We start from the raw sequence: 12,536 nt of genomic DNA on the forward strand, positions 1-12,536 counted from the left end.
TCACACTTTAGATAAGGTGCTGCAAAACATTTAATAAATGGTTAACAAGGTTTATTAACACATTTATAATGCATACTACCAGTTTACTAATATGATCTTTGTAGACAATGGTCTGACTGAGTAGTCAATATTCTCATTAACACTATCAGGTATTTTCAAGACACCCATAATGCTAATAAATATTTTACAAGCATTTAACACATTATTAATGCAGTAAATTAATCCTTTAGTTTATTAAAGGTTCTAATTAAGCCTATTAACACACAAGTCAGTGTGAGACATCTATAATGTCTCACACTGACTTGTGTGTTACCAGAACTATACACATTAATAAGCCTTACTAATCTTTTAACAAGTTTTGTTAATGATTCTTATTAAGCTTGTTAACACTTATTTGTTCCACGTATACGATGGTAATAAATGTAACAATATGCATCATATTAACACACTAATAATGCTTGTAAATGTGTTAACTTAGGAATTTAATAAGCCTTATTAGGCTTATTACACCAATAAATGTCTTACTAACACCTTATAAGAATGTTAATAATGCTTATTAATGTGTTAACAAAACTTGTTAAGGAATCTTATTATAAAGTGTTACCACTTTTTAAAAATAACATTAAAACAACAAAGTATATATATTTTTTAATAATGGCCTCTGTAATGTTTATTTGTTAAAATAAACTATATATTTAAAATTTGAACATATTTTTCTTTATTTAGTTTGTTAGTTTTCTTAAAAGGGGACAGTACAATTTCAAAAGAAATCACTAGACATAGTTAAAAATGGCAGAATTAGCCAAATGCTAGTTTTCATCTGTTGTCTAGTGGTCATGTTGTAAAAAAGCACACACTTAAATTCAATAAAATACAAAATAAATGTACAAAACATACTAAGCAAATTAGTGTTTTAAGTTGATTAAATGTTGATCCTAACTTAAAAAAAAACTACTACCAGAGCAATTAAATCTATGTATTATACGCAATTACTTGAAAGCTCTCCTTAATTTTTTTTATATTTTTTCAATTTATTCAGATTACAACATTCAAAAACAATATTAACTTTATAAGAAATCTATTAACACATTCTTCTTATGCATGCACTTTCTCTGAGGATTTATCACCAAAAATACATGCGTTTGGTGACTTTAATCTGCCCCGGGTGTGCATGTGTGTGACCCTATAACAAACTTGACGACTTGTTTGTTTACTGTGTACCCCGCCTCCGGTAACAATAGTTGGGTTGGCTATGACCCCAAAATGGCATCCAGCAGGTTTTGAAACTGGATGTATGGATGACTTCCAACTTTTTTTTCTTTTTTTTTTACTCACCATTTTTGAATGAATCTAAGTCAGACTGAATCATTCCTCAAAACAAATTAAAGCCCCTCAATTTAAAAATATTTTCTTAAGTAAAGCTGGAGAAAAGTGGGTGTAAGTAAACAGAAGGAGCTTGAAGCTGAGGTAGCAGCATAATGGATACATGTGTGACAAGCCAAGTGCTGTTACTATTTACACTTTTGTCCCCCACGCTGTTTCCACCGGACCCACTCACCATTTGTGGAGTTTTTTTAGCTTTGTAAGTGAAGTTTTTAAAGTATATCTGACCATTTTGTCTTTTAAATGGGAAGTCAAGAAGTGAGGGAAAGCAAAAGTAATAGTATCATTTCCATGGGAATGTAGCATGTGGTGCAACACAACCACTGTCTAATTAAAATTAAAATGTTTCTATTGAAGGAACCCATTTTGATCAAATGAACTGTTTCAAAAAACTATTAATCTCCAACCAACATATCATCTTTAATTTCATTGAATTTTGAAAAGCATCAATTTGATTTGGATCTGCACTCTCACCTCATAGCAAGAACACCCTGGATCCTGGATCAAATCCCAGCTGGGTCCTTCTATGTTCTCATGTATGAGCTTTTTTTTCTCTGAGCTCTATGACGCTTTCCCACAGTCCAAAAATATGCTTCATAGGTTAGCTGGTGTCTATAAACTGTCCCTAGGTGTGAATGTGAGTATTGTTACCCTGTGACAGATTGTCAGCCTGTCTGGGGTATATCACCCAACAGTAACTAGGATAGGCTCCAGCAGCCCAAAATGTTTTTTCAGGAGGCTGAGAAAATGGATAGATGTGTCAATTTGGTTTGAGCATTTGGTTCAAAAGACTCAGTATCTGTTAATGAGGCCTATTAAGTTTGGATTCATGCTGAATACACGGTTCTGTGTCTGCATTAAAAGAGGGGGGTTTAGGGAAAAAAGAAGATGGTAACAGAGGGAGGTAACATCATGAAACAACTAGGTCTAAATAGCAATCTGGAATGATTGTTGAATACAATTTCAATTGGAGCCGTTGATTGTATAAGAGAACTGGACAGAGTGAGTGTGATGTCACCCATAGATAATGACTTACTTCCAGTTGCAACAAAATTAAGTCAATTCAGTTGCCATTTTTTTCGTTTTTTTGCAATGTGGAGCCAGATGACATCAGTGATTGATCTGAATAGGTCTGAGTCAATGTTTCTATGACAACCGCTCTCAGCAATCAGGAGTGAGCCCTGTCAAATGTTTCAAACTTTAAATTGAGTCCATCTACTTAAAAAAAAAAAAAGATTTAACGAAAAAAAATGTAGACTAGAAAGAACATGACTGGGTATTCTGACAAATATAATGATTGAGTAACAGCTGTTTATTTCTCAATAGAAGTCTGGCTTCTTGTACTTCCTGTTTGGAATGCAGGGGGGTGTCACTCAGTCAAATTCTCATATACAGTAAATAATTGGATTTTATATTCTAAATGCTTTTTTTATGTCAGTTGTGTTTTTCTAATCTACATTAAACTTTGAAGAACTGGTGTTTTTACATTTTGAAAATATTTCCACTAAGGGTAAAATCTCAACTTCTGTTGATTCTGGTGAACGTTTGGCTTTTGGTATACCTGAAACCTTTTATCTTTCATTTAAATGATGAAAGATAAGGTGCAAGAACATTTACTACCAACTATGACCCTCCACACAAAATTCCCATTCATTCGAGCACTGTCTTCTTTTTCACATTTGTGTGGAGACTCTCTCTGACTCTCTGGTTTGTCTGTGCTGCAGGCATCAATCAAGGCAGCTGTTACAGGATCAACCATTTCCCAGATGACAACGACTACGACACAGACAGCTCTGAATATCTGCTCCGTAAGTGTGTCCCGCTCATCCTTTTTGTCTGGCTTTGTTAACTCTGGCAGTTCTCTGAGGGCAAACCACATGTCCTGAGACAATCCTGTGTGGAGCAGGCCTGTCTTTCTGCATTTCATATGAACAGAAACAGTGCATCGCTTGGCTGAGGAGTGAAATGTCCTCAGACCTGCTCAGATGAAACTGCTGAGAGACAAGGTTAAAACATGGTCTGGTAATTGGAAACTGACAGCTGCCACCTTTCTGTGTTTTGCTGAGGGCGAAGAGGCCAGGGTTTGTTTTTAAAAAGCTGCCATGTCTGCTCAGAAATGCCCCAGTAAAAATGATGCTCTTATTTAGCTGTCAAAGTGCGTTCTGGCTGCATACTTTGATGCAGTTCAAGGAAACAAAAATGTTTTAAAAAGAAATGTAATACATTTGAACATTTTTGTTTTATATATGCAAGTGAAATATGTTAAATATTTCTCTCTCTTTTTTTTTTACTAATTGGTTGTTTTAGCTTTAATCATTTATTTTGTAGCAGATTTCACTTGCATTATGATGAAAAAATAACAAACAACCATCTTGATCACAAAGTATGTATAGCACTAAAATTAAAAGCAAATTTATCTTAAGAATATATACTAAAGTTTTCCTGTACGGTATGGTACCTACAGCGTATCTTAAATCTTGTTTCCGCTGAGGAGTCGGATACGGTACCATCCGGTTGGATCCGGTATTTTGAGCGTTTCCATTGTTAAAAAGAGCCAGCAAACAGTACCGAACCGTACCTCTTAGGGCCCCTATCGGTTCTAGGTCCATAGAAAAATGGAATGGGACTGATGGGGGAGAGCTGCTGTAGCCTCAACAGTAGATATAGCACTAAGCTAGCGCTATATTGGTTGCACTAGCTTAGCGCTACTAGCGCTACCAATTTAGCGCTAGCTGCCAAGTAAAGCAAGAAAAAGACGAGCTGCTGGGTGACCTCCATTGTTGTTGCTTTTATAGTCGGTGCGCTACAATGACACAATTACAAGTTAGCGGTCTACACCACACAAGCACCGTGAAAACAAGCCGCTCAGCAGACGGAGGGTTAACTGAGTGGAAACGCTCCCCGGAATTAACTGGACCATACCATGCCACCCCTTACTAGACCGCTCAGTGGAAACAAGGCTTGAGTGATATCTCCTTGGTACTTTAGTTATAGGTACTGGGTTCTCATGGAGTACATGTATTAATGTGGTACTATTTGGTACATACTACTGGGCATTTATGTGTTGACTCATTGAGTTTCTTGTGGTACTTACCTTATGTATGGACAGGAAACAAAACTACAGGAAATAAAGTACCTTGAATTGTATTTACTATATATTTCATGGTATTTACTAGAGTTGTCACAATTCTCGATCGAAAAACCAACTCTTATGTTAACACATTAAACATTACATGAATCGTTGCATTTCTGCAACATACCACTATTTTTACATTGAAATTATACATCATGAAATAAATACGTCGTTCTGAAAAACAGCATTGTGAAATAAAAAGGACACTTTGGAAAACAGTAATTTTGAAATAAAAGTTTCTACAAAAAAACCCCCACATGATTATAATAAAATCCAACATGAAAAAAAAATAATTATTATGATATATATTTTTATTATTAAATGTTTTTAACATAAAAATTATGTTTTAAAGTAAAAATGAAATGTATTTCATAATAAAATGGTCCATTTAATTTTTAATGAAATGTATGAAATGTAATTATTTATTGAAAAGACTTTTATTGGAGTGTTGCTTGATTAAATAATGTTGTATTTATTTATATAATTATGAACAGTTTGGGCTTCCATACAAAACATGTGTGGTGTTAAATTTAGAAAGGATTTCTTTATTTTGGTATATTACTCCAGCCAATTGAAAGGTTTATCTTCATTGATACTTGCTTCTTAGCAAATATTTTTTTTTTGGAAATAATTTTTTTTTCTTGCAATGCACAAATCATATGTTGAACCAAAACAAAACTGACCCAGAAAAATTGAGGTTTAAACCAAATCCTTGTGAATCATTGGAAGATATTAGATAAACAGTAGGTACCACGTAGAAGCACCAATAAACATTTTTTTACTTACTTTTCACATTTATCTGCATTTCATGGTACTCACTGTGGTAAGAGGATAGTTACTGTGTGGTTAGGGTTGGGCACCGAAGTTCGGTTCCAAGTAGGAACCGTTGTGATTTGCGCGGTTCTACCGAAACCGAAAGATGCGGCTGCAAACGGTGCCGGATTTCGGTTCCAAATTGAAGTTTCATTTGTCTGTGGACATGTCAATCACTTGTACTCCCTTCTGATTCTTTACGATTCAGCCTATCTATTTACTTTCTTGTGTTCGTGGGCGGGCTCATATAAAACCGCCGAGATGGTCGGCTTCCGCAACGTCGGTGGGCGGGACTTTCGCTGTGAATAGTGGAGTTTCCGCAATTTTTAAACAACGCTGGAGCCCCATCCCAAAATGAAGCACCGAATCGTTTCCTCCTTGTTGGGCTGCTAATAGCAGAAAGCTCGGCTCGGCTCCGCCCACCACCACAGCGGGTCGTCATCATCTGCTGCGCTTTGCAGCCGTGTGATTGACATTTATCTTCCGCCTTATTTTATTGAAATAAAATATTGCTTTTGCCCAAAAACAACTGCAAATAAATGCCACATTCCTGATTTAATTTAATAAAACGTCAGGCTAAAATTTCAAGGACGTTTAAGTTTATTTAAGACAGAGTTTTATATTATGCTTTATATTACGTGCGCACAGCTGCACGGCAGGAGGGAGTCTGCGCTTGTTTGAAGCCGTTCTGCTTTGGATTTAGGAAGATAAAGGCATTATTTTTTATTACTGAAGTACCATAATAAGCACCGAAAGGGAACCGAAACCGAAACAAAAGAACCGCGGTAGAACCGGAACCGCATCAGATCCCATCGGTGCCCAACCCTATGTGTGGTTTATCATGATGTTTTTCATACTTACTATTATTGAAAAGAGGGAATGTAGAAAACAGAAATTTCATGGTCCTTAATATTTGTCAAAGGAGAGTAGTTATCTTTAAGAAAAAGTAAAAGAAAGTCAGCCCTATTTCCACTTTTTTTGCCTCAAAATTAATTAACTGAAACATAACATAATATATGAAACCTTGTTGTCTGCTTTTGAACTATTTAGTTAAGCTAATAAACCAAATTTGCACTTTTCCTAAAGGGTGACAATTTCTTTTTGTTCATATTTTAAAAATGCAACATTTGTGTGTATCTAATAGATCAAAAAGCTGCTGCATTAAATTATAGTACACTTTGTTCACAGTTTTTAATGTATTTCTGCAGAGTAGGTCAGTCTTTGACATTAAACAGAGCATTTTTTTTCCCAGATAATAGGATGTAATCTTACATGATCTTATATATTTTTTTATGGATTCTTTGAAAAAAATAAGCCAAGTGCTTCTGTTTAACTTATTGTTGTTGATTATGTTATAATCATATCCAAAGAGTAATGGGTAAATAATGATAAAGCTAAGTAAATAGTCTTTGCCACTTGAAAAATCCTTTAATATTTAACCCTAGAAGGGAAAATAAATTGTTAATTTAACACATTTGAGTGGCTTTCTATGGATTTTGAGATATTCCTTGAAATGCGAGTGAAAGTAAGTGTTTTTACATTCTGAGTTTTCAGTTTGCAAAGGTCACTCTTTCAAAGAACATCTGGTTCTTTATCTAATTTGCAGAAAAGACTTCTCATACAATAGATAAAGTCCAACTCTGTCCATTTGCTAGAATAAATCAAAGGACGGCTTAGAAAAAAAAACACTTCACTGCACCCAACCTTGGACAATCAAAGTGGCAGTGATGCATTTTTGGGTTGTGATGGTTTATGAGAGCTCTCGTTGCAACCCACAGCTGATTATCAAAGCTTTTTCACAACAAGCCCCCAAAGAATTAATGATAATGGGTTTCTCCAAAAAAGGAGAGCAGAAGAGGTAGAAAAGTGGTGATGGTGAATAAAGAAGGTCCAGAAAGGTCAATAACAACATTTTTATGCATTTATTTAAAAATGTTTTATATTTTATTTGACTTCCCAACATGCTAGTATGTGTTTACACTGTATCTTTTGTTAAAGAAACAACATAAAAGTGGTCACTGGTCATCTTTCCCACAGGTATAGTTCGGGCCTCCAGCGTGTTCCCCATCCTCAGCACCATCCTGTTGATGCTCGGCGGTCTTTGCGTTGGAGTGGGACGCATCTACAGCAAGACGAACAACGTTCTCCTCAGCGCAGGCATTCTTTTTGTAGCTGCAGGTGAGATGATGAAAGTCAGCGGCGCTCTCTGGGAAGTTACGTACTCACTGGGCTTGGAGGGTCGGATTTAAAAAGAAAAATTCCCGGACACCACTTGCACTAAAAAAGCCCCTTCAAATGGAGGGGAAGGGAGAAGGGAAGAATTAGGACTGGGCCTTCGAGTCATATAATTCAGTCTAGGTGCAATTAGTAATTTCTCCTCCATGATACATTTTCAAAGGATGTTATCCAAACGTCGTTTATTCAAAAATTACATTTAAACACGTTTTTTTTGTTCGAAATTGTTCGACCACAATGCATTGTGGTCTATGTTAGCGAATTTAGTGAGCATCGATGTACGCTAGTTTTTCACAAAAACTTCTGGGAAATATCTAATGCACTCGATTTTGGAATTTGTAGATTTGGACAGTACTAGAAAATGGCGAACGCACTATATAGTACACTATATAGTGAGTAGGGGGGAATTCAGACATAGCCTGAGTCTCCAATTGGTCAAAGTTCAACTGGTTTAACTTTCAACATGCGTTCATTTGCTGCACGTTTTGTACGTACAGCCCAAAGTCAGACTTAAAAACTTGCATTGCCATACATGAACATGGGAGCTTTGAATGTAGAAGCCCGAAATGTGCATTTTTGTTCACAACAGGCTTATAAATGCTAGTTTGAGCTACCGCTTCCACGTGCGTTTCTAAGCCCGGCGTGAACATGGCAGAAGAGGCATTCATGGCCCCTGTAGTCTCACATTGTATTTAACCAAAGTGCAGTGCTGCAATGATCAGGATACATTTTTCCTCTGGAAGAAGGTCAAAACGTTCATTCCTGCTGCTTTCAAATGAGTTAAGACTTAAAGAACCCCAGAAATGATTCACAGCCTCCACGTAGACGCTTGCTGATGAATGGCTCAACACAGCGTGTGTTCTTTGTTTGATCCTTGTTAATCCTAATGTAATGAATGCATGACGTTCACGTCTACCTCTGCAAAATTTAATTTTATGCCTCCTCCAATTCCCTCCTGACCATAACACGTTTTCTGTTTAATAGGTCTGAGCAACATCATTGGCATCATTGTCTACATATCCAGCAACGCAGGAGATCCCAACGACAAACGCGATGACGACAAGAAGTACACGTACTCCTACGGCTGGTCCTTCTACTTTGGTGCGCTCTCCTTTATTGTAGCCGAAACTGTGGCGGTCCTGGCCGTCAACATCTACATTGAGAAGAACAAGGAGGTTCGCTGGAAGGCGAGACGGGAGTTTATCCGTTCACTCTCCTCCTCTTCTCCGTACTCGAGGATACCAAGCTTCCGTTACCGTCGGCGGACGTCGCAGGCCAGCTCTCATTCCACCGAGGCCTCCAGGGAGAACTCCCCGGTGGCTGGTTTGAAGGGGGCGCAGTCTTCTAGTGGCCCACTTGACGAGCTCTCCATGTATGCTTTGGCGAGGGACAGCGTGACGGAAAACACGTACAGCCCCGAGCACGAGGGCGCTGCAGAGTTCCTACAGGTGCATAACTGTTTCCCCAATGACTTAAAGGACGGGGTGAACCGCAGGACCACGCCTGTGTGAGAGGCTTGTTTTTCAGTTGCACGATAACTAACAAAGGATTGGTCAACCGCCTGACTTGAACTACTGTAGTTATTTTCACGGGCCGCCATGTTTGGGTAAAATCTGTGAATTTTAAGCCGATCAGAATCAGAGTTTTCATTGTTTGTAATGTAGCCAGTTCGTAATTTCAAATGTAAAAAAGCCAGCTCTTATCAGTACGATGATCCCTACATTCTGTGAGTATTGAGAGTGAAATGTGTGAATCTAACAAGGTGCTAAATGACTTCTACTTCATTTAAAAGTGTTGTATCTGTGTGTGACACTAGAGTAAAGCCATTTCTACAAAACCTTGAGTGTGAAAGGAAGCACACTCTCTGTCCCAAGACATGTCAAAGCTAGGAGACATGACAAAAACATATCCCAAAATCAATTAATCACAACATCATATCAGCAAAACTGTCATTATTTATTGAACTAAATTAAATAAAAAAAAAATGCTGTAAAATGGCGAGCAATATTGGAGTTAAACCGTTCAGTTTTGGGCCAGATCCCAACTCAGATGAGGAAAACTAAGATTTTCAGTGTGCCAAGATACCACATTTATTTCTTGTCCCATATTTATGCTTGTGTTTATTCATATATGGCTTTAAAATTTAAGGATTTGACAAATCTTGATGTTAGTTTTCAAGGTTGCATCCGATTTTCTTGAAGTAATTTTGAAGTCAACTTTAAGACAACGTCACCTGAATGAATGAGAACCTTCATCAACTTTCCATCAGATTGTACATCTTGATTGTTCAGAGAACAAATATTTTTAATTCATGTCTTTTCCCGAATTCTCAAAAATTATCGTCAAAATTCAAAGAAAATAATTATTTTTTTGTCAATAGAGCGAATCTTTATCTTCTTCCGTTACGGTCTCCCATCCCTCCATCCGACTTCACGATGATGTGTCGTTGTGTTTGAGAAGGAGAATCTCTTAGAAAACAAGAAGAAATAGAGGGGGTGCCCAGAGCCATGAAAACCACCCAGGTCAGGACTCCCTTCTGCTCTGGAGCAATCCTTGGCATCAAAGGTTTAACTGTTAAACATCACAGCCGGGCGGGAAATTCCTGTCTGCTTGTCTCCCAGACTGTGAGTCCATCTGGAGGCTTTCCCTTCCCTTTTGTTTATCCAGCAGAGGGATCAGACAGAAGCAGAAGGAACAGTTTGGATTCGGATCTCTTAAGACTCCAACTACAAGACGCGAGTCCCGCCGGTCCATCACTGCATTGCTTCGTCATTTCTCTCAGGAAGTACAGTGCAGTTGTGGCAAACAACATCTCGTCGAGGTCCCTTCTACTGTATGTCTGGAGTGAAATCAATCGGAAAGGGAAAAAAATATCACTTTTATATTAAACGCTGTGAATGTTTAACTCTTTTTTGAAGCTTTGGGATTTTTGTGGAGCGCGCTCAGATGAGATTGTTTCTCTGGATGTACAAAAAAAGAAGCCATTTGTGTGAGTCTTTCACTTTATATATTTAAAATCAGCCTTCAACGTAAGACTGTAAATAAATGTACTATGAATACAAATAATGTGAGAAAAAAAGATTTAAAAACATCAAAGTAACAATAAACTTATTAATAATAATGCCTTCATAGATTTTGCAGTGTGATATCATTTCCTTTTTATATTCAGGTGAAACTGGTTTTCTTGTTTAAGTCAGTAGATTTGTTGAGTATTCTGCTTTATAGGTGAACGTTTGTTTAGGAGAAAATATTCTATTTTCTATTCCTCATATGGGCGGTAACTGTACTTTACTGTTTGTGCTTCTACTGTTCAATGGCTTACTATATATTAAAGCACCTTCTCTATTTTCATGAAGAAACCTGCTGAACCTTTGAGTGCGGATGTTAAAAAAGAGAGTGTAACAAAGGGACATCTATAATGTATCCGTGTGTTATAAAACCAAACTTATTACTATTGTAAAGGTATTTTCAGTGCCTTTGCTCTTTTTACTATCTACTGTATCTGCCGCTTTTATTGTTAAGCTTTGAAAATATTTTTTATTTTCCTCAAATATACTGTACATGGACAAATAAACTCAATCAGGGGGCATGCCGTTGTGTTGTGGTTGTAATTTATTTGAATACTTGAATGTTATCTTTAAGATGAGATACTTAAAGTTTATGTTGGATCATCTTTTGATTTATTGCAAAAGCGCTCCCAGTGTTTTTTTTGATTATGGTGATGCCGTTTTTAGCCATAATAATAATAAAAAACTTATATATAGGACATAATTTCTGCAAAGCGGCAGGAGTTCTTAAGAAATCCATCTCTGAGTTGTTAGGTGGGAGTAAGCCCAGCCGCACATCCCGTCATCCATCTGATAACATGCTCTCCCGCTACAGTTTTGACCCAGATATCCCAGCCAGCAAGGTTAGGTGTGCCCCATATAATTTAAAATTGGGCAGAAAAAGTGGGCCACACCTGTGCTTGCCCACATTTTCTCCACTGCCCAGGGACCGGCAGCCTGGGCGGCAACTTTGCTAGCTTTGCCAGCCTCTGGGTGGTGGCGCGTCCACCGAGCAGGTGGCTAGCACAGCAAGTAAACCCACTGAGTGCCCACTTAAGTCAATGTGGGCAAACACAAGTAGGGCCACCATGGAAACTGCAGACAAACCAGTCGGGGCCCACATTTTCTGCCCACTTTTAAACCATATGGAGCCCACTTGGCCCCATATGGCTGGGATGCCAGCTACAAGTGGATGCATCAAAATGGAGAGGAGAAGGTCGCTTGTGGCTTGCCACTATAGCTTTTACATCACTGCTCCTGATTAACAACAATTTGAATAAAGATATACTCACAAATGCAATTTCCAGCCTAATTTTCTTTATATGTATGTGCCACAAAAACAAAATTTTCATGGAGTTGGTCTTCAAATATGACGCAGAAAATCTCAAATGCTGATTTTTTTAACCCTATATTCTATAGAAAACACAAAAGAATAATCCAGTTCTGAATACCGTAAATTATGCCTAAAAAAATCCACAAAGTTCAGATGTTGTCCAAGTTGTGTGAATCCCCAAATGTGCAAAGATAAATCCCTGCTGATCTTTTTATGTTGCTTTTTTTGTTTTGTTTTTAGGAATGGAGTTATGGAGTTCTTTTGTCGCTGATTTTTAAAATTTTTATTCTGCTTTTTTTCTCATTCAGCACAAGCAAAGTGAACGAGACCTACCCGACCCCTGAGTCATTTCTTATTTCGTATTACAGCTGCAGCGGTGGAGGAAATGTAAAATGTTTTTTTTTTTCTTTTCTCACAATTGCCATGATTTCAGTGGATTTTATTGTTCACTGACGTCCTTTGATGGCAGCACTTCCATCAGATGTCTGTGGTTACCTTCGAAGCCCCCGAGTGCCTCCTCAGTTGCGTAGGACTGAATCACTGTCATCTCCAAATGAGCAATGAGCCTCTGCAGCGCTGCTCTCCACACAGC

General features: G+C 37.6%; 1 protein-coding gene across 1 annotated transcript in view; it reads left to right on the forward strand.

Annotated features, from left to right (window-relative positions):
• cacng4b (calcium channel, voltage-dependent, gamma subunit 4b) overlaps positions 1-11,322 on the forward strand; it is a 35,104-nt gene extending 23,782 nt beyond the window's left edge. Inside the window, exons 2-4 of the mRNA XM_024273112.2 lie at positions 3,108-3,191; positions 7,367-7,507; positions 8,549-11,322. Of these exons, the coding sequence (XP_024128880.1) occupies positions 3,108-3,191; positions 7,367-7,507; positions 8,549-9,075 (752 nt within the window). The 3' untranslated portion in view covers positions 9,076-11,322. The remainder of the gene's footprint in view (positions 1-3,107; positions 3,192-7,366; positions 7,508-8,548) is intronic.
• The last annotated feature ends 1,214 nt before the right edge of the window (positions 11,323-12,536 follow it).

Source organism: Oryzias melastigma, linkage group LG8, assembly GCF_002922805.2.
Source record: "Oryzias melastigma strain HK-1 linkage group LG8, ASM292280v2, whole genome shotgun sequence".
Classification (NCBI taxonomy): domain Eukaryota; kingdom Metazoa; phylum Chordata; class Actinopteri; order Beloniformes; family Adrianichthyidae; genus Oryzias; species Oryzias melastigma.